We start from the raw sequence: 19,338 nt of genomic DNA on the forward strand, positions 1-19,338 counted from the left end.
TTCGGCTTGGCCATTGTATAGACTGTGCGTCACAATCAAACTTTGACTGACCACTTCTGGCTCGGGATTTTCGCAGAGCAAAAGACTGCCTGCGACAAGACGTTGCCGCATTGCGGGAACTGCGTGAAAAAGGGCCGCCGGTGCCTGGGCTACGGGCTGAAGCTGTCGTGGCCGCGCAAGGACGACCAGAGACGGTCTGCGTCGTCGCGCCAGGAGCACTATATCATTCCCATCCGGACCAGCGAGGGCGGTTTCATCAATGCGACGAGCGATGATGTGAGGGCATCGTCGCAGGAGCAGGGTACGAGATGTTGTGTGTGTGTGTTTGGTGTGAATTGGAGGGGTTAGGATATGCTTGAGGCTGACGACTTGAGCAGCGCTGAGTCGATATGATGCCACGACGTTTGGCGAGGTGTGGTTGACGCGACAGCCGCAGTTCAACATGGCGCGGCTGGATCCGTTTCTCGCTTCACATGGTAAGGCTGCTTGCTTCTGCTTTCTCTCCCCCCAGATGAACGGGAGGTGAGTACCTATAGAAGCAATTGGGGTGCTGACACATGGTAAATTGGGCTGCCAGCATGGAGTCCGGTGGCCCGGCTGGTGTCGTCGAGCCAGAGCGGCGACGATCTCTACGGGCTGCTGGTCAGAATGTCCTTCCAGGACGAGACCCTGCCGTCGCTGGCATCGCGATACGCCATCAGCGCGCTGTCGTACCAGCACCTGGCCATGGATCAGACGGCCGTGATGCATCAGACGAGGGCGATTCGGGCGCTGCAGACGGCGATTGAGACGGTGGCGCCGTCGGAGTGCATGCAGTTGATGGCGGCGAGCATGCTGCTCAACATATACGAGGTGTGTCTAACATAACAAACCTCAGATTTTTACCACTCATCTTGTATAATCCTCATAGTTGATTTTGCGAAACTGACTCTTTGGTGTGTGTGAGTGTGTGTGAAAAGACGCTCAACTTTGACACGTCGGAACTCAGCTGGTCCATCTTCTTCTGCGGCACAAAACGCATTGTCAATCTCGTGACCAAGACTGACGACACGTTCTTCGGGGACGAGGCGCTCATTATTGACTGGATCTTTTACCACGATGTCATGTACAAGTTTAGTATTCGGCACTGGCGGGAGAAGAATACGGATCAGATCTTGTTGGCGTCGCAGAGAAAGGTGCTTTCCAAGGCGGTGTTTTCGCCTGAGAGACAAGTTGTGCGTTTTGTCCCCTTAGCTCTTCCATCTCTCCTTTCCTTTCCTTCTTTCTGTCTCAATGCGGTAGGATATGAGTTGCTCTACTAACATATAGGCCCCCAGATTGTCCCCATCCTGGGCTGCTCTCTAGAGCTTCTCGACCTCCTCTGCCAAACCATTGACGCCGTCTACGAGCCCGACGACCCCAATCTCCAATCCGAATCGCACCTCAAGCAAATCCGGTCCCTAGAAATCCGTCTTAAATCCCTCCAGCAGCGCCAATCCTCAATATCCCCCCTCAACACCCCCGACTCAAACCAGGAAACCACCGTCGCCGAACTCTACCGCCTCGCCGCCATCATCTACCTCCTCCGCATGGCAAAGGGCGAGCCCGACAACGCAAAGAGCGTGCTACAAGTCGTCGACCAGGCCTACGAGACGCTCAACCGGCTCGAGTACTGCGAGCGGCCGTGGCCCCTGTTTGTCGTTGCGCTTGAGGCGCGCTCCGAGGAGCATCGCAGGGATATGCTGAGGGTTCTTGGTAAGTCGTTGGAGAAGAGGCCGCTGGGGCCGATGGCGTTGGTGAATCGGATGATTCCGGATGCGTGGACGCAGCAGGATCTGAGGGAGGCGGCGGTTGATCCGTTTACGCTGTATGGGATGATTATCAGTCGCCACCGAGTGCCGCCATGTTTTACGTAGGAGAGATTCTCCGAAGAAGTTTTGGAGACTTTTTTTCTTTTGCGCGTGCAATCGAGGGTGTCTGTTATTTTTTGTGTGTTCAGGGGGGAACTTTTATAAAGAGTATGCAATGCTATTTTCCAGTCTATTCACGACACATCTATCCGAACTAAAGCACAAGATCTTCCTTCTCTCTAGGTACTGCTCCCCTTATGCAGCGACAATGACAACCTCGCCAAACAGCTTCTCACGCTTCATCAGCAGTGCCGAAACAGTGTGCACACCACCCCCGACACAAACAAGGATAAACGCCTTTTGCATGGCCTTTGTGATGGCCAGGACGGCCGAGGCTCTCAAATCCCCCGTAATCTCCTCAAAGATGCGGCTCTGCGCACCAGCAATGGCGCTCTGGATATCAGCAGCGGTAAAGTCCGTCTGTGCCAGCGCAGCAGTCAAGTTCTTTGTGGCCTCGGACTGAAAGACCTGGCCGGCGATTACGAGGGCGATGACGGTGCCGCCAATTTGGGAGACGTTTTGCAAGGCCAGGGCGTCGCCCATCTGCGCAGCGGGGACCTTGAGCGTGGCGACTGCGTATCCAATCTGCAGGGTGAGCCCCGTGCCGACGGCAGTGAGGACGGTGAAGCCGTAGATGTAGGCGGTGGGGGTGTCCGGGTCGAGATAGGCGGTGAGCAGGGCGCTGCCGAGGGTGATGAAGAAGCCGGCGACGGCGAAGATGGGCATGTAGTAGCGCACGCGGGACAGCAGGTGGCCGGCGGCGAGGTTGAAGCTGACGGTGAGGACGACAAAGGGCAGCAGGCGGACGGCGGCCTCGATGGCGGAGTCGCCGTGGACGAACTGGAAGTAGATGGGGATGAAGTAGACGACGACGAAGAGGGCCGTGATGTTGGACGAGGTGGCGACGTAGAGCAGGATCTGCGAGCGGGAGCGCAGCAGGTGCACGGGGAACGAGCGGTTCTCGGGGGATGTGAAGAGGCAGAACGTCTGCTGGAGGGCGAAGCAGGCGACGATGACGACAAAGGCGACGATGGTGCCGATGGTGCGGCCGTCGTGCCACGACCACTGGCCGCCGGCCATGGTAAAGGCCATGCAGAAGGAGACCCAGGTGCCGACGCCGAGCAGCAGGCCGAGGAAGTCAATCTTTTTCACGCGCTCGAGGACGGAGACGCCGCCCGTCACCGGGTGGACCGAGGGCAGGCCGAAGAGGTAGACGGGGGCAAAGGCGCCGCCGACAATGAGGTTGATGTAAAAGGCCCAGCGCCAGGTCGCGCTCGACTGGACAAAGGAGCCGCCGACGACGGGGCCCAGGACGGCGCCGATGCCCCAGCAGAAGCCCGTGCCGGTGATGTAGATGCCGCGCTCGCGGGGGGTCGTCAGGGCGGCGAAGTAGTTGAGGCAGCCCATGAAGACGCCGCTGCCGCCGGAGCCGGCGATGACGCGGCCGACGATGAGGGCCGTCATGGTGGGCGCTGCACCGCACAGGGCGGAGCCGACCTCGAAGAGCACCATGGAGGCGGCAAAGACCCATTTCATGTTGAAGCTGGCGTAGAGCACGCCGTAGAGCAGGATGACGGAGACGGAGCCGAGCGGGAAGCCCGCGCCGATCCAGGCCAGCTGCTCGACGTGGCCAAACGCCTCCACCACGGCGCCCTGCACGTCGGCGGCAATGGTCGTGTCGAGGCCGTAGATGAAGGTGCCGATGTAGAGGGCGGTGCAGACGAGCAGCCAGCGGAGGCCGCGGACGTTGCGGGAGGCTGCTGGGTCTTCGAGTTGGTCGGGCGGTGTTGAGGACTGGGGGCTTTCTTCGTCGGAGGAGGAGGAGGAGGGGAGGGCTTCTTTCTCGGGGTCCATTGGTGGGTAGGGGGAGTCTGGTGTTGAGATGGTCATTGTTGGATAGGGGCTGGCGGTCTCGATGATGTTGATATTGATATTGATTCGGCGTTTGGTTGTTGGATTGACTCGAAATTGGATGTCTGGAATTAAAGCTCTTTCAATGCTGTCTATGAGTCTACTTGTATATATAGATGATGGCGATATACAAGCAGATATAAGTCGAAGCCGTCTAGTAGTCCGGGCGATGCTCCTTGTAAGCAGGTGTAAGTCGATCACCAGGAACAAGTACAGGATTATAAGCAAACTTAAACTAGAGGATACAGACCTCCTTTTGAACAACCCACTCCATAGGAATTACGCATGATAAATCTAGTCAGAGAGACAATCTTCGGATCTCAAAGGTCGTGGAATTTGTCAGCCCCGAGACGAGATGCCAACCATGGGCGGCGGCCCTACGACAAGCATCTACTAGCTTTCCCGATTGACGTTCGGCTAGGCAGATATGACTCCATAAGGGTCCATAACGGCTGGTCTACAAAAATTCATGAGAACTGAGCAGTAGTACTAGTAGTATCAGTAGCAGGTAGTACGGTGGTGTGTAGGGCGGCATGAATAATACGGAGCGAGTCCCTACGGATCTAGATATGCTTAAACCACGAGTCCCGGCTTTCACGATACCGAGCTCCACCAGAAGCCAGGAAGCGTTCTGGAGCTCTTTCGACCAATTACAATGCAAGGGTGAGAGATGCCGGGCTGGAGGAGTCCGCAGGGGCTTGGATGAGAATCTTTTTGCGAGGATCAGAGGGCTAGGACTGATGGGGAAGTAGGTGGGTGTGTGCAGCAGATAGTTGCCGTGAGCGGTACGTCTTGGAGAAGCTTTTGAAGGCTGAGAATGGAGTGTGAAAAAGGGGGGAATCTCTGCGAGCTTGGGAGTTGTCTTGCAGTGTATGAAGCGTGAATTGAATATGGGGAGAATTTTCGCCAATGGCCTCATGAGGCTCTATCATCCAGATACTATGCTTAAAGCGAATGGTAAAGGCATCGAGACATTTGCTCTTTACGCCCAAGTCGTTGTTCTATCCAGAAATGCTCTGAATACCATGTTGTTCCACCACGTGCTTGACGACATTTTTTGCCTTGTGCCATCATGTCTTGTCACATTTCATTCATTTTTTTTTTTCCCCTTATCGCCGTTTTTCTTTTTCGGATTTTGTCGAGAGCCAAGCTTCGGCGCTTTGGCTCCACCCGCTTCGGCCTGAAGCCCGACTCGGCTTCCTGTCGGACGGCGTTAGAAGATGCGTATTCCCTTCTTTTTGGTTGACAGCCTTGATGGTGATACTAGCTTCAAAGTGCCGAAAGGCCGAAGTCATAGTAAGTTAGTCTATGGGGGTTGTACGTATATGCGGGAGATGGAGGATAGTCCTCCTCGTTACTCATGTATTCTCCCTCCCTCTCTCTTTGTTTTCTCTCAATTCGTCTCTGTTCCTCCTACAGGCTTTTTCTTTTCTTCTTCTAAGGATTTAATAGATTATTGATTATTTGGCTCGCTGTGGGGAGGCTGCTTGTAGGCTAACTAGTAATGATGTCTGACTGGTTTTTTGCTCGTCTTGGTGAGGTCTACAGGAGTACTCTCATGGATATCCGTACGGCATCGGATCCAGGGCAAAGGCGTCGTTTAGCGTAGATCACCCCCCTTTTGCTCCGTGCTTCTTACGAATGCGGTCTCTAATACCACTCTGTACTCCGGTGATGATTACCTCAACATTGATGATTAATGGACTTAATGGACTTTATTCCGAGAGCGGAGCACAGACAAGACTTTGCGATATAGCTGTATGAAGGATGTGTCGTGTCTGTCAAACAAAGTCGTATTCGCAGATAAGAGGAGCGAAGAGCAGCGAATCAAGTAGAATTCAATCAAAAAAAGCCCTGTGAAGGAAAATGGAAACTTGGTCCCAGTGGAGGTGTTTTGCTGGGGTCGCCTTTGCCGTGTCAAACAGACACCATTTGCCTGTTTGGGGGTGGTTGATGTTGGTTGGGGCCTCATATCCACATGTGCTGCTGCTGTGCGAGTACATACGCTGACCATGGATACGGATTGACACAGTGACTGGGTTTCTTGATGATTCTTTATGGAGAATGGGGCTTGTACTGTAATACACTGAGTAAGGCTGTGACATGTGACATGTGATGGAGATTGCAAATGGAATCTGGCGGTCCGAGATGCCAGTGGTATTGAAGGTAGATATCTAGTGGTTAAAAGACGTGATTCACATTGCTCGCTTCTTGTCCCTTTTTCGCCTCCTATTCCTCTTCTTCTCTTGGCTGGATCTTGCAATGGTTCTCTACGATACTATCGACCATCAGTCTGATTGGCGTCGGACTCACGATATGCCATGTTACAGTCCAGGTTGAGCTCAAGAGGTTGCTCAACTGCGTAAAAAGCGAGACAAACATGAAGCCTCACAAATCGGGCACTCAATCCCGCACCTGCTAGGCAGATACTTCAATATGCATTGTCAATCACGGCTGAGCAAGTGTACCGCACTAACGGGCCCAAAACACTCAGCTCCCAGACCTGTTAGTGCGGGGGAAATTTTCCAATGCGCGACACGGTGGAAAAGGAAAAAAAGACAAAACCCAGACGCATATGCAACTGATTTTGCACGACATCTGCCCTGTCATTGGCGGAGCATCTCATCGTGTCTTTGCGGCCTGTTGGTGATTGTGTCCAGCCTTTGTCTTTCTTCTTGATTCTTGCTGTTGGCTTCGAGTGAGGGAGCGGGTGCTTGAAGGCATCTGAAATCACATCTGGCTGCTCGTGATAGCCTCGTCGACTTTGGCTTCAGCCTTGGCAACTCGACCTCAACTCGACCTCAACTCGACCTCATCTTGTCTCATCGGATCTCATTTTTTCTCACCGGCCTCACCTCGATTCACCTCGTCTGACTCAGCCTCCATGAGATAGACAACAACAACAACATCATCAACATCATCATCAAACCCATCACCGTCAACACCATCAACACCATCAACACCATCACCACCATCACCATGGACTCAGACGACCGCATCTCCCTCCTCCTCTCCTGGGCCTCCTCCAACGGCGCCAGCCTCCATCCCTCAGTCCAAATCTACGACGACCCAACCACCGGCCTGTCATTCCGCGTCTCCCCCTCCTCCCCCTCCCCCATCCCCCCCTACGCCCCCATCGTCAACCTCCCGACAAGCCTCTCCCTCTCCTACCTCAACGCCCTCCACCCCACGCCATCCTTCCCCCGGTCCTTCCTCGCCAAGTCCCCGCCTCACGTCGTCGGCCGCCTCCTCCTCATCAAAGAGTACCTCCGCGGCGCCGAGTCCTTCTGGCACCCGTACATCCAAGCCCTCCCGCAACCCGAGGACGTCGACGACTGGGCCCTGCCCCCGCTGTGGCCCGAGGAGGAGGCCGAGCTGCTCGAGGGCACAAACGTCGAGATCGGCCTGGACAAGATCCGCGAGGACCTCGGGCGCGAGTTCCGCGACGCGCAGAAGCTGCTGCTCGCGTCCAACGGCGACGCCGAGGACGACTTTAGCAGCCTGCTCACCCGCGAGCTGTACCAGTGGGCGTACTGCATCTTCTCCAGCCGCTCGTTCCGGCCGTCGCTCGTGCTCTCGCGGGAGCAGCAGGAGGCTCTTCTTCCGCCGGGCGTCTCCGCCAATGACTTTTCCGTGCTGCTGCCCGTCTTTGATATCGGGAACCACGACATGACGGTTCATGTGCGCTGGGACGTCACCTCAGGAGGCCAAGCAGACGCATCTAGTACAGGTGGCTCGGCCGCCGCCGCCGTCCAGCTCAAGGTCGGCAGGGAGCACAAGCCAGGCGAGCAAATCTTCAACAACTACAGCCCCAAGACCAACGCAGAGCTGCTCCTGGGCTACGGCTTCATGCTCCCCATCACCGACTCCCTGCACAACGACTACATCCACGTCCGCAAGCGCACGGCAGCGCCATCCTCATCGTCGGCTTCATCTTCGCCATCATCGCCCTCGCCGTCTCAGCCGGGCAGCACCTCGCCAGACGAATACCTCATCTCCCTCCGCCCAATCTCCCACCCGTCCTCCCTCCTCGCAGCCTCCAAGCAGACCCTCGCCGTCTTCCCCCAGGGCCTCCTCGGCGCCTTTACGCACGTCCAGCACGACATGGTCTGGGACATTTTCCTCACTCTCCTGCAGCACTCTTCCGTGCCGCTCATCAAGCTCATCCCGCTGGACAAAAACACCTTTCCGTCGGAAGAAGAAGCCGTGCGGCAGCGCCAGGAAAAGTTCTTCGCCGGACAGGTCAATGACGAGTGCCGCGACTTCTTGGAGCAGACCATTGCCATTATTCAGCATAAAGTCTTGCAGGAGCTCGAGAGGCTGAATGAGACGGACATGGAGGTCGTGGGCGAGGACGCGGAGCTGCTGTCGCCGAATCAGCGGCTTGCGCTCGAGTATAGGGAGAGGTGTAGGATGGTGTTGGAGAATACGCTTGCGGCGATAGGGGAGGATGAGGTTATGCAGGATGATGATGATGATGATGATGGGAGCGATACGGCGTGAATCTTTTGGTTGGTGAGGATATATATATACGCACGAGTAATGAATCATGACGTTGGATGTGTGATGGATACAGATGGAGATGTAGACGATAGATCTATTCTGTCTAATCTATGCCGTGTAATGAATATTCCGTCAAGCATCAAGCACGTGTTGAATCACCCCTTATTCTAAACACTCATCAAAGGAACATGGCGTGCAAAATCAACAATTACGACTGGTCAAGCGCATCCTTGAGCTCGGCCTGCATCAGCGCCTCCTCGAGCGGAATCTCCTTGAGCGCGACAATCTTGGTCTTTTTGACATACTTCCATATCAGATATGCCGCCAGCACCAGCGGAATGTCCCTGTCCCTTCAAGTCAGCTGAATGGAATCAAAACAGTTTCTGGAAAACAGGCATACTCACAGATAGGACGACACAAAGCCGCTGGGACTCCAGTTGCCCGTAGTAAACACGTAGAAGCCGTTGGTGAGGAGAATGATGCTGCACATGACGAGTGCCGCAGCCGAACTATACACTATCAAAGATTATCAGCACACACGTCTTCTCGTAAGAAAGACTGAGAGATTGCAACCCACAGGTCCAGCTGTTGTGCCAGGGCAGCCGCTGGTACGGAATGCCCTGCACCCTGAGCGCCATCCGCAGCCGCACGTGGTTGAGCACGATGCAGATCCAGCTCACCAAGACGCCGGCGCCCACCAGGTCCATGAGCCAGAAAAAGGCCGTCAGCGCGCCGCTGCTCAGGCTCATGAAGGCCAGGAACGAGAAGACGATGAAGAGGCTGACGGCCACGTACGGCACGCCCCACGACGTCGTGCGCAGGAAGACCTGGGGCGCCTGCTTCTTGAGGGCCAGGCCGTAGAGCACGCGGGTTCCCGACAGCAGCGCCTGGTTCGACGACGACCAGGCGGACGTGATGACGATGGCGTTGATGACGGAGGGCACGGCCGGGTAGCCCGCTGCGGACACGGCAATGACAAAGGGGCTCTGCGCGGCGGTGCCCGACTCGTCGTTGAGCCGCTCGTCGTCGGAGCTGACAATCATGCCGACGATGAGAATCGCCAGCATGTAGAAGAGCAGGATGCGGATGAAGACGTTGCGGCACGCCCGGGGAATCGCCCTGCGCGGGTTCGCCGTCTCGGCCCCGGCCATGGCCAGCGACTCGACGCCCGCAAAGGAAAAGACGGCGCCGGTCATGACGCTCCAGTAGCCCAGGAAGCGGCCCCAGTTGCCGGTGCCAATGTACTCGACAAAGGGGCCCGGGTGCTTCCAGAAGCGAAAGTAGGTCGGCGCGACGCCCGGGATGCCGCCCAGGTCGATGACGAGGCCGAAGATGATGAGGAAGACGACCATGAGGATCTTGAGCGTCGCGAAGAAGGCCTCGATCTCGCCGAAGTAGCGCACGCCCGAATAGCCCACGGCGGCCGTCAGCAGGATGAAGACGATGATCCACACGCTCGGGTTGAGGTCCGGCAGCCAGTAGGCGAACAGCACGCAGATGGCCGTGATCTCGCTCGGGATGGACAGCAGGTTGCCGTAGACGAGGTTCCAGCCGACGGCGAAGCCCAGCGCCGGGTCGACCAGCACCTCGGCGTGCCGCACAAAGGATCCCGTCACCGGCAGCAGCGCTGACACCTCTCCCAGCGCAAACTGCACCGCGCTGACGACCAGCCCGACGGTGCCGTAGCCCAGCAGCGCCCCCAGGGGCCCTCCGGTCTGCACGGCGCCGCCGAGGCCGAGGAAGAGCCCCGTGCCGATGGCGCCGGCGATGCCCAGCATGGACAGGTGCCGCTCCTTGAGCCCGCGCTTGAGGTTGCGCTCCTCGGTGGCGGTGACGAGATCGCCGTCCAGGTCGCCGAGGCCCTTGATGGGGTCGCCGTCGGCCAGCAGGTGCGAGGGCGCCCGCTCAATGTCGACATGGACATCGGCGGCCATCTTGGTGACGGAGGCATCTTTGCCATGGCCGTAGTCGGAGCTGGAGGTGTTGTATCCCGGAGCTGCAGCGTTGCCGCCGGCAGAGCGATCAATGAGCGGCGACATGGTGGTTGGCGGTATTGGCGGTCGTTTCCCGCTCGACATGCCCTGATGTTCGCTGGATCTTCGTCTCCGTCAATCTCTGGCCTCTGTGAATGTCTTGAGTCTCCTCTCCTCCCTCCTTCTTCTGGTGGCGTCCTCTTCCCCGCTGCTCTAATGTGGTGATGCAGAGCGGCAACGAGGCTCCTCTCCGGCTGTCAGTTTGTTCTTCTTCTGTCGCTCTTCCTATCGGCTTGACGCAGCTTGTCGTTTCCCTCAGTCTTCCGTCTCACTCAGCTAAAGAAGTAGCAGAAGGAGAAGCAGAAGAAGAGGCAGCAGAAGAGCAGCCCGTCATCGCATTTCCCTGCAGCCTCGGCCAACGGCCAGCCTCATATAACAAGCAAAAAAAGTTAATCGCAGCCGCCCTCCAGACGCGGCTTAGTGTAGCCCTTTTGCCCATTAGCACTGATATCGCAATCGGGCCCCTGGCTCACCCAATCTTGTCTGGTCTGGTGTCTTACAGAGTGCCACCGAGCGAGTCTGACCGATCCACAGTCACTCTGTCCTTCTGTCATTGTGCGTCTGGCTTCGAAATCTCAACGCGACATGGGAGGTTCAGCAGGCGAAAGGCTGGTGTCTCGTGTTGTTTTGTTCAAGTCAAGACGAGACTGAGCTGAACGAAGCCCCCCCCATAAACTCTGATTGCTGTGTCTGCCTCAGGCTTCAGGTAATACATTGCAATTTGTACTCCTTGACAGCTGTCAGTTGTTAACAAGTCTAGCCTGTCAAGGTCCCCCCGCGTCCACTGACTCGAGCATTCTTCAGCCGCCAGAGGAGCTACCTAATCCGGCAACAGAAGCCGTTCGACCTCGAATTGACATTTGATGAAAATGCATCGCTTGATATTAGCAAGAGTCCTCCTACTATTTGAACCGTAGCATATCTCTAATGTCGTATTTGAACCGTAGTGGTCTGTGCATAGGGTAAAATTCTTGCGCACACACCATTGAGGCCATCACTGCACACCCGCTTACAGTATAAGCTGATGGCAGGCTTGTTATCTTCACACAATAGGCAGCAGTAGAGGAAGCACTAGCAGATACCCTGGTGTTGATCCTGTATGCCCTCTACCTCACGATATTACCCTGACGCTAATGATTTCCAGTGTGCAACACTGTATTCTGGTGCTCGCGTGTGGGATATTCTCAACCCCCTAGGTCTCGCTGGTGGCATGGACCACTACGGTTTAAATAGGAAGACTCATTAGCAAAGCTGTTGTTTCTTAGTGACTTTATTTGTTGAGTTCACACTCTAGCTATCAAAGCTCGGCATGAGTCCTATATCAAGAGAGTATGCCTTGATATAATCTCAGTTTCGATGAAATCAATATCCAGGTAGCTACACTACCCAACGCATTGACTGTCTCCTTCATATATGGCCTCTCCAACTTCAACACAATTCAGCAGATTTCAAAGTGCCGGTTAACCACTTGTAATGTCTGATAAGTCGTCAATCATAAGTGCCCATTCAACAATTTAGGCTGCACGTAATATAAGGTACAGTAAGAAATCGGGAAGGAGAAGCAAAGCCAGATATCCATCTAAACGAGAATTCATCCCGAACCCTCGCCACGACCCCAAGCATATCCCCGGTTCTGATTGACCGCCCTACGATGAAGCGCTCTCGTCCTGTACAAATCATCCTCTTCCTGGCACTGCTCGTCTTCATAGTCCTCTCCGTCTCCATACCCTGGCCCTAGCTCGACTTCATCCGTGTCTTCATCGCCGTGCTGTTCATCGTCAGTGATAGGCATGGATTCTCTGGAACATTGGGTACCAACGCTGGTTGTTGCTGCTCCTTTGCTGTTCTTCAAGCCCCTCGGAGCCCTGTTATCGCCTTGAAAGCGAGGGGTTTGCATACGAGCTCGTTCCGTTGGTTCATACCCAACATACTCCTCCGTCGGACCCCATGGCGGCCTCTGTTGCTGCGGACCATCACGACCAGCGCCCTCAAGATATGTCCTCTGCGCTGATTGTCTAGTATCCCCTCGTCGAGACCGCGCGCCTTGCTGCTGAGTACCGGCACCAACGCCACCGGCGGAAGGATACTTCCGATCAAGGTGTTGCTGATGATGATAGACCGCGGGCCCAGACAAGTTGAAACCCTCGAAGCGCGCCATCTCATACGTCTCATCGTTATGAAAGTCATCCCGCTCACCGGCCATTCTCGCCATTGTATCGGCATCCGCGCGGCGCACTCTTTTCATGTAATCGTCGAATTCGTCGGTTGTTTTGGCTACTGTTCGGAAGTGTTCTGCTGTTAGTACCACGGGATCTGAACCATAATCTCCCGCTCCTCCCTCTCCATCACCGTCATCATCACCGCGGCTATTGTCGAGTTGGTTCTCGTATATGGCAAGACAAGCGGCGATATGTACCGCATTCCGTATCTGTCGTCCGTTCCAGGGCCCTCGTTCTCGCTTGTACTTTTCAGAGTACTTGAGGTATTCTTGGCGAATGTAGGAGCGGATCTCGTTGTGCCTTACGATCATTCCGGTTTCCTCCACTCTTCCTTCTGACAAAGTATCGCCACTAGCATCATTGCCATTACCACTGCTGGCGGACTTGGGATTGTGGCGTGGGAGACGCTTGAGGTGAGTGTCAAGAATGGCGATTGTCTCGTCGCAGTTGAGATACTTGTAGTTCAGACTGATGTGAATTCGAGAGCGGAATGCTTCGTCGATTGCGCCAACACGGTTCGTCGTGAGGAAGAGGATGCCGCTGTAGTACTCCAACACTCTGAGAAAAACTATAGATCATAACATCCCATCAGCCACCAGTCAGCATACACAAAGTCGGGTGGGAGGGGGGCAACACGAGGCCATACCCGAGACGAGCGCGTTCCGCTGGATGTCCGTAACATTTCTCCTCGTCAAAAACACATCCGCCTCATCCAGCAACAAGATACAATCCCACAGATGCGCATATCGAAAGATATCCTTGAGCGACTGCTCCACCTTGTCTGGCGTAAATCCCAAATCTCCACACGTGATGGGAAACAGGGGCTTCTTCTGCTCGAGAGCAACTGCCTCCGCAGTGAGCGTCTTGCCCGTCCCTGGCGGGCCATGGAGGAGGATTATGAGTCCATTGCCTTTGCCACGGACGAGGTCGACGCCGCGGACTGTGGTGCGGTGGCTTCGTTCCCGCTGGCGCTTTTGGAAGTGCGCTGCCACGGCGGACTTGATGATGCGTTTGTGCCCTAGGGGCATTTGAACGATGTCAAGACCGGCTTTTCCGGTCTCGAGGTCGATTTCGACATTCCTCGCGTTTAGGATGGCAAACTTGCGCTCCCGGAGGACGTAGCCGGGGAGGCGCTTGGGAAGGATGGCGAGGTGTTTGTCTGTGAAGTATATGCCTGCAATGTCTCGGTTGCGTGTGAGAAACTTGTCTTGCTTCTCTATGTCTTGCCAGATCTGACGATGTATCTCATCTTCCCTGGAGAAGAGGCTTTCACGTATACTTTGGTATTCCTCGCATATTGGTTCCCGCCAGATTCTGTACTCTGGCAAAAAGGAGTCATGTCTCCGAGTCTCAAACGATGGCTCATCAAGCCGTCCGTCCCCAGGCTCATAGAGCGCAGAAGGGAGCTGTCGTAGCCCTTCTTTAAAGTCGATAATGACTTCACTTTCAACATGTTCTGGCTCCGGGATGTTGCTAGCATTATATGACTTCGGCAACATGCCCGTCACAAGGGTCCATCCAGAGTAGTAAATGTCGCGAATGCCAACCTCGACGCACTTCCTAAAGTTCTCTCCCCCTTTAATCTGATGCTCCAACAAGCGCTTGCAATCGGGATGTAGCTTCAAGGGGTAGCACGGCAGGGTGGTAATAATCCCTAGGCCGTCGAAATGAGGGAACTGGATCGTCCTCCACACGGCCGTGTAACCTCCATCCTGGTAGTCTAAGCAGTAGACCGACCAAAACATGTTTCCCTTGCGCCGGCAGTTGTTGCGTAGGCTGCGGACCATTTTGAAAACAGTTTGGATGCCCGAGTTGGGGTTGTTGCGGATCTCGACTGGCGGCCGAATGTATGCAAGTTCTCCCGCTCTGAAAAGGAGAGGGATGTCGCCATAAGAAATGGATCGTGGGGTTTTATCGTTCACTTCATCAAATTGCTTCCATAGAGGCATGATGTAGGAATCGACAAACTCGATGTAGAGCCGCAGTTCTTCCACGGCGCGCTTGTTGAGAGCTCGCTCATCGGACTCCTCGCCAGGCTGCGGTGCCGCAGTCTCAGGTCCTTCAGGTTCAGGTTCCATTTCAAGTCGCCTCCGAAGCTCAGCGAGCCTCTTCTTCATATCATTCTGACAATAAAAGAAGGATGTGAACGGCCGTGGGAAAAGAAACAGTTTCCCATCCAAGGAATAATCCAGCGACATCGTCGGATTGCCCCCAAATTCAATGATCGCCCTCACGACCGCCGCAGACCGTATCCTCACCATCGATATGCGTCCTGGAGTCCCCAATTTACTCACTGGCAACAGTTTCTGGGGATCGGAGGTCCTGTGATCAAGCTCGTCTGATCTCAGCACTCCATCATTCAAATTGCGGTGTTCGTGGCGTCGGGAGATGATGCGATTTCGGCGAGCCATCTCCAGCCTGTTATCCTCGGTGGCGTCGGGGGAGCCGACGAGGGCTTCAATTGTGAAGTCGCCTGCGTCGTTGACCACTCTGTTGTAGAAGCCCCTGGTATCATAAAAGCGGACGCCGATGACTACATCTCGTTTTTGTGATTCAGGCGTTAGACTGGCTGATGATCTCCTGTCGTCTGTGGCTTTGCAGGGTACTTCGTAAGGTTCTTCGTAGGGTTCGTAAGGGTTTTCGTGAAGCTCTTCGGAAGATTCTTCGTCGGAAGATTCTTCGTCGGAATAGGCTTCGTCGGCATAGGCTTCGGCAGGTGTAGGTGAGGATCTTCCATAACGTTGTTGCACCCATTTCCTTTGTGGCCTTCCATGGGAACTATAATGGAATTGATCCGTCACGCTTTCACTAGAGGACTCTTCCATGGGTTCCTTTTCTGGCTCTGTGGCGGGCTCATCTTGAGATTCTTGTACTTGATCTTTGGCTTCTGCTCCACGAGTGTCATTGGCGGTATCAAGATCAATTTCCTCTTTGCGTTCGCTTATGGATGCATTCTTCGTGGCTGATGGCCTCAGGCAACCGGCCTGCGTTGGAATGAATGTATCCATGTGAGATTCAGATTGACTAAAGAAGCAGGTATGTGTATAAGATTTGGTCGAAAGTTGTATACTGAGCTCAGTCGTTGAACGCCCTACTGATAGAACTGGTGCAAAGGCTTGCTTGTGCCTAAGTAAAGTTGTTTGTATCAACGGGTGGTTCAAACTCCCGCATATGTCTCAACGAACATAAATAATTTGGTTCTGGACGAGTCCGTCTTGACAGGGGAAGCTGGTAGGTTGGGCACATTTCTATATACATGAGACACGGCGCATGTACTCAAGCGTCACGCCGGGCTCACGATTGGCTGCTCCATTGGGCTTCCGTTAAATAGAATTGAAGCACGAAGTCCTTGGGAGTTCAGCTGCCAGCTGAAAATGGTCACGCCGTCCAGTAGATGACGAGCGTGTGGGCAAACCGCGTCCAACATCCTGCATCTCAGCCTCAGTGGGGTCGCATCGACGCCCATCGGGCTCAATCCCAAAGCCTGATGATACTCTGGAGTGGCCAAGGTAGGGCATGACTGCTCTCTTCAAACGGGTCTCTATATGCCTACTCTGCATGGTGTCTTAGATCATCCGTCACTCGTCTTTGGTTCCTGGTAAATCGGGATGAAGCAAAGCAAAGGAGCCGTCCAAGATCTACCGGGAGCATCAATTCCCAAGAAACTCTCATGAAAAGCCCGACATGAAATAGGAAAGCACCCAGACAGCATACAAAACGTCCAAGAATTCCTCATGAAGCGAGGCAAAACGATTCATCCAGGACTCGGTGAGCCCACACAGTTCGTCGACTGGCAATTCAAGGCCGAGGAACGCCTTGCACTTGAGTCAGTTCCCCTCAAATCCCAAATTATATCAAAAGTTAACGGGAGATGGTTTATGTGTGCAGAGATCTAGAGAAGCTTCTCAACGCTCATGATGGGGCGTCCACCGGGGAAATTTATCGCGAGTGCAAGTGGGCAACTCTATTTGACGTTATGCTCCATGCGCGGGCCAAGTATGAAGGCGATGGGCATGTAGCCAGACGAGATGCTGCACGGTTTGGCCTTGACTTGACGTCTAAGATTGTGGAACTGATTCCTGAAGACTGGGGACTGGGAGTTCTCAGAGGCGGAATGGCCTTGCTGCTCAAGGTACGTATCATGAACAATCCATTGTCATGTCTGAATACGCGTGGAGATGCTCATATCTGCAGGTGGCCAAGCGTAATCTGGAAATCACAAAGAGGATTCTTGACGTTTTCCGGGATATATCACTAAGAATGGCGACGATCACTATGGCCTCTGACAAACTAGGAACTGAACAAGAGCAACTTCGGCGACAGCGAGATTTCTTCTGCACCGTTGTGCGGGATATGCCTGTTCTCATAAGGAGGCTCTTGGGCAAGGAAAAGTGTGAGTCCAAGCACGAAGACCGTTGACAAGCTCTGTGAAACCTGCTTCCCGTTATCAAGGATCCCGAGTAATCTAGTTGTACAGGGTACTTGAAGATCAAACATAGTCTGCAACTTCAGCTCTCTGAAACAGACACGGCGGATACAATCCTCGACAGGTGGAAAGCAGACATGTGTGAGCTCAACGAACACATGGAGAGGTCAAATATCGCATCAATGAGCGACATCAAGTCCAACACGAATCTCCTTCCCGGCATACTATCCTGCATCGCGGCTACGAACCAGTCGATTGGGCAGCTGACCGACCAGATGGCGGAGCTGCCTCAATTCCTGCAGCGAGCCTTGCAGGCGTTCTTTGACAAGATAATCGAGACTCTGTGTGCCAAAGATGAGGCAGCTCAGGCGCAGACTTTATTGCTCCAGCAAATGCATGATTCTTAGAGAGAGGTAGAAGATAAGCAGCAGCAGCTAGAAAGAGGTGAGTCGATAGTGTCGTCCGAATTGAAACTCGAGACGATTTGGCTAGAAGAGAGCTGACAGGTGGCGCGCTTAAAGAAAACCAACGTCTTCGCGAGTTATCAAGAAGTCCCCAGCCGGGATGGCACTACGTAGAAGACACGAACCCAGACACACACGACGTCACACCCGAGATCGCGCAAATAGAGCTGATCGGAGCCCTTGGTGTCCACGTATACGCACACGTGAAAGTCTTGGAAGACGTTCTTCAACAGACATCCGACTTTGACGTACCATCTCTCAGACAAGTGAGAGGCTTGACGCAACACAAAGAATTTGACCACTGGTTCAAGGCAGAGTCGTCCTCACTGCTATTTGTCGAGTGTCATCTGCAGGACTGCGGCCCGACTGTGACTGCGGCTTCAGTCTTCAGCTCATCGTTGATATGCACGCTATCGGCGCAGAGGAATGTCATTCCTCTTTTCTTCTTCGCTCGACTTGACGGCGGCATGTCTGATGCCGGTGGCCCTGCGTACATGATGAGGAGCCTCGTGTTTCAGCTGATGATGAGCACGGCTCAACCTTTCCTCAATCTCGGCTTCATATCATTGGACTTATTCGAGGCCTGCACACAGCAGACTCTCTCTGCGCTCTGCGAGCTGTTTGTCGAGCTCGTGTGCCAAGTACCTCCCAGTACAAAGGTGTGCTGCGTCCTCGAAGGGCTCGACTTGTATGAGACGCGGGAGTATCTGTGGGACATACAGGTCGATTATATTGCCGACATGTTCGAAGTCTTGACCGCGAGACTGGAAGAAGAAGATAAGGGGATGTTGAATGTTCTGATCATGATTCCAGATCGGAGTCAGAGGTTGTATAAGAGGATGTGGAGAAGAGACAGCCCGTGGAGCTGCATTGAGCTGATGGAGGAGATGAGCTTTGCTGATTGAGCGTGAGGATTGAATCTAAGGCTTGAGTGTGAGGATTGATTGTGAAGATTGAGTTTAAGGATTGAGTCCAGTGCTTGGTTGTGAGGATTGACTGTCAGGATTTCAGCATAAGATATAGTTGCAAATGAAGACGTAGTATCTCAATAGGCACCGCCCTCCCCAGAGGAACAAGACTCCCAGTGAAATCGACGAGACCATTTCTTCACGCCTATGTCGATGCCTTACATCGGTACCCAAATATTACCATCAACGACCAAATTGAAGGCACGCTGCATACTATGTAGACAAAATCTGTTCAACTACAGGCTGCCCCCAGTCCAGTCCATCTCTGCGAATCTCAGTCAATGTATAAGAAGGGCCCCTGCCCCCGACGCTTGTATCTGTTTGATCTAAGTCCTTCACAATTCCAACAGATATCTCCATACAGAAGTGCGTTCTGGGCCGTATCAAGGTGTTATGCAATAAAGAAGCCGTCCAGGCTGTGGAAGAAAAACACCAGACTAGCTTACCACACACACTCCACCTAGGTATATACGGATATATAGTGCCTATTACTCCTACCTACTATTACTACTAATATCTATGGAAGAGAAGAGTCTTCAAATTCTGCTACTATTGCTATGGATCTCTAGTCTTACTAAAGTATGGTTTATAGATCCCCGTCGATATCTTTATATAAGGTAGGATGAGGTACAGAAATCCAACGAGATTATTCTAGCGTTTTCTTTCCACCGCATGCCGTCCTGATATCCTCCCTTAGCAGCAATCGCAGTGTTACCTCGTATGACGAAGCCATAAAAACCTCCTGAACCCGTCCAGTCGACCGCTCGAAAACGCACTTCACACGCCTTGATGTTGGCAATTTTCTTCGTCTCACCACCTAGGAGGATTAAATTGGATAACAGTACTACCCTAACAAACAAAAGCCATAAAAGAATATATATAGATATACGGAGGGCTTTCAAAAGTAATATCCTCGCGTCGCTAA

At 53.8% G+C, this 19,338-nt stretch overlaps 6 protein-coding genes across 6 annotated transcripts; 3 read left to right on the forward strand and 3 right to left on the reverse strand.

The window, feature by feature from the left end:
* Nucleotides 1-442: 442 nt before the first annotated feature.
* Nucleotides 443-1,895, forward strand: TRIREDRAFT_109410 (uncharacterized protein; the record flags this gene model as incomplete). The annotated part of the gene is made up of 4 exons (XM_006966984.1): nt 443-522; nt 585-852; nt 960-1,214; nt 1,317-1,895. 4 exons carry the CDS (start codon nt 443-445, stop codon nt 1,893-1,895), a joined length of 1,182 nt encoding a protein of 393 aa, XP_006967046.1.
* A 189-nt stretch (nt 1,896-2,084) lies between these two features.
* TRIREDRAFT_65114 (uncharacterized protein) lies at nt 2,085-3,743 on the reverse strand (the record flags this gene model as incomplete). Its single annotated transcript, XM_006967078.1, has 1 exon — nt 2,085-3,743. One exon carries the CDS (start codon nt 3,741-3,743, stop codon nt 2,085-2,087), a length of 1,659 nt encoding a protein of 552 aa, XP_006967140.1.
* A 3,036-nt stretch (nt 3,744-6,779) lies between these two features.
* On the forward strand, nt 6,780-8,303 carry TRIREDRAFT_109412 (uncharacterized protein; the record flags this gene model as incomplete). The annotated part of the gene is made up of 2 exons (XM_006966985.1): nt 6,780-7,691; nt 7,764-8,303. 2 exons carry the CDS (start codon nt 6,780-6,782, stop codon nt 8,301-8,303), a joined length of 1,452 nt encoding a protein of 483 aa, XP_006967047.1.
* A 138-nt stretch (nt 8,304-8,441) lies between these two features.
* On the reverse strand, nt 8,442-10,265 carry TRIREDRAFT_50077 (amino acid transporter). Its single transcript, XM_006967079.1, has 3 exons — nt 8,881-10,265; nt 8,708-8,819; nt 8,442-8,647 (listed from the first exon to the last, which is right to left on the reverse strand). Exons 1-3 carry the CDS (start codon nt 10,235-10,237, stop codon nt 8,512-8,514), a joined length of 1,605 nt encoding a protein of 534 aa, XP_006967141.1. The 5' UTR covers nt 10,238-10,265; the 3' UTR covers nt 8,442-8,511.
* Nucleotides 10,266-12,518: 2,253 nt separating this feature from the next.
* TRIREDRAFT_65102 (uncharacterized protein) lies at nt 12,519-15,050 on the reverse strand (the record flags this gene model as incomplete). The annotated part of the gene is made up of 5 exons (XM_006967080.1): nt 12,519-12,649; nt 12,698-12,886; nt 12,929-13,123; nt 13,202-14,861; nt 14,907-15,050. Coding segments are annotated over 5 exons (2,319 nt in total), but the record flags the coding sequence as incomplete, so codon positions are not given.
* Nucleotides 15,051-16,289: 1,239 nt separating this feature from the next.
* TRIREDRAFT_109415 (uncharacterized protein) lies at nt 16,290-18,350 on the forward strand (the record flags this gene model as incomplete). The annotated part of the gene is made up of 6 exons (XM_006966986.1): nt 16,290-16,381; nt 16,444-16,687; nt 16,750-16,948; nt 17,081-17,324; nt 17,391-17,425; nt 17,488-18,350. The coding sequence occupies 6 exons, from the start codon at nt 16,290-16,292 to the stop codon at nt 18,348-18,350; spliced, it is 1,677 nt and encodes a 558-aa protein (XP_006967048.1).
* Between the last annotated feature and the right edge of the window lie 988 nt (nt 18,351-19,338).

This window comes from Trichoderma reesei (genome assembly GCF_000167675.1).
Source record: "Trichoderma reesei QM6a unplaced genomic scaffold TRIREscaffold_15, whole genome shotgun sequence".
Lineage (NCBI taxonomy): Eukaryota > Fungi > Ascomycota > Sordariomycetes > Hypocreales > Hypocreaceae > Trichoderma > Trichoderma reesei.

Excerpts from the sequence above, each read along its gene's own strand:
- TRIREDRAFT_50077 (XM_006967079.1), bottom strand. The coding sequence starts at position 10,237 with ATGGCCGCCGATGTCCATGTCGACATTGAGCGGGCGCCCTCGCACCTG. Across the intron at positions 8,820-8,880 it reads CTGGCACAACAGCTGGACCT|TGTATAGTTCGGCTGCGGCA; the intron begins GTGGGTTGCAAT and ends AATCTTTGATAG. Across the intron at positions 8,648-8,707 it reads GGCTTTGTGTCGTCCTATCT|GGACATTCCGCTGGTGCTGG; the intron begins GTGAGTATGCCT and ends TTGAAGGGACAG.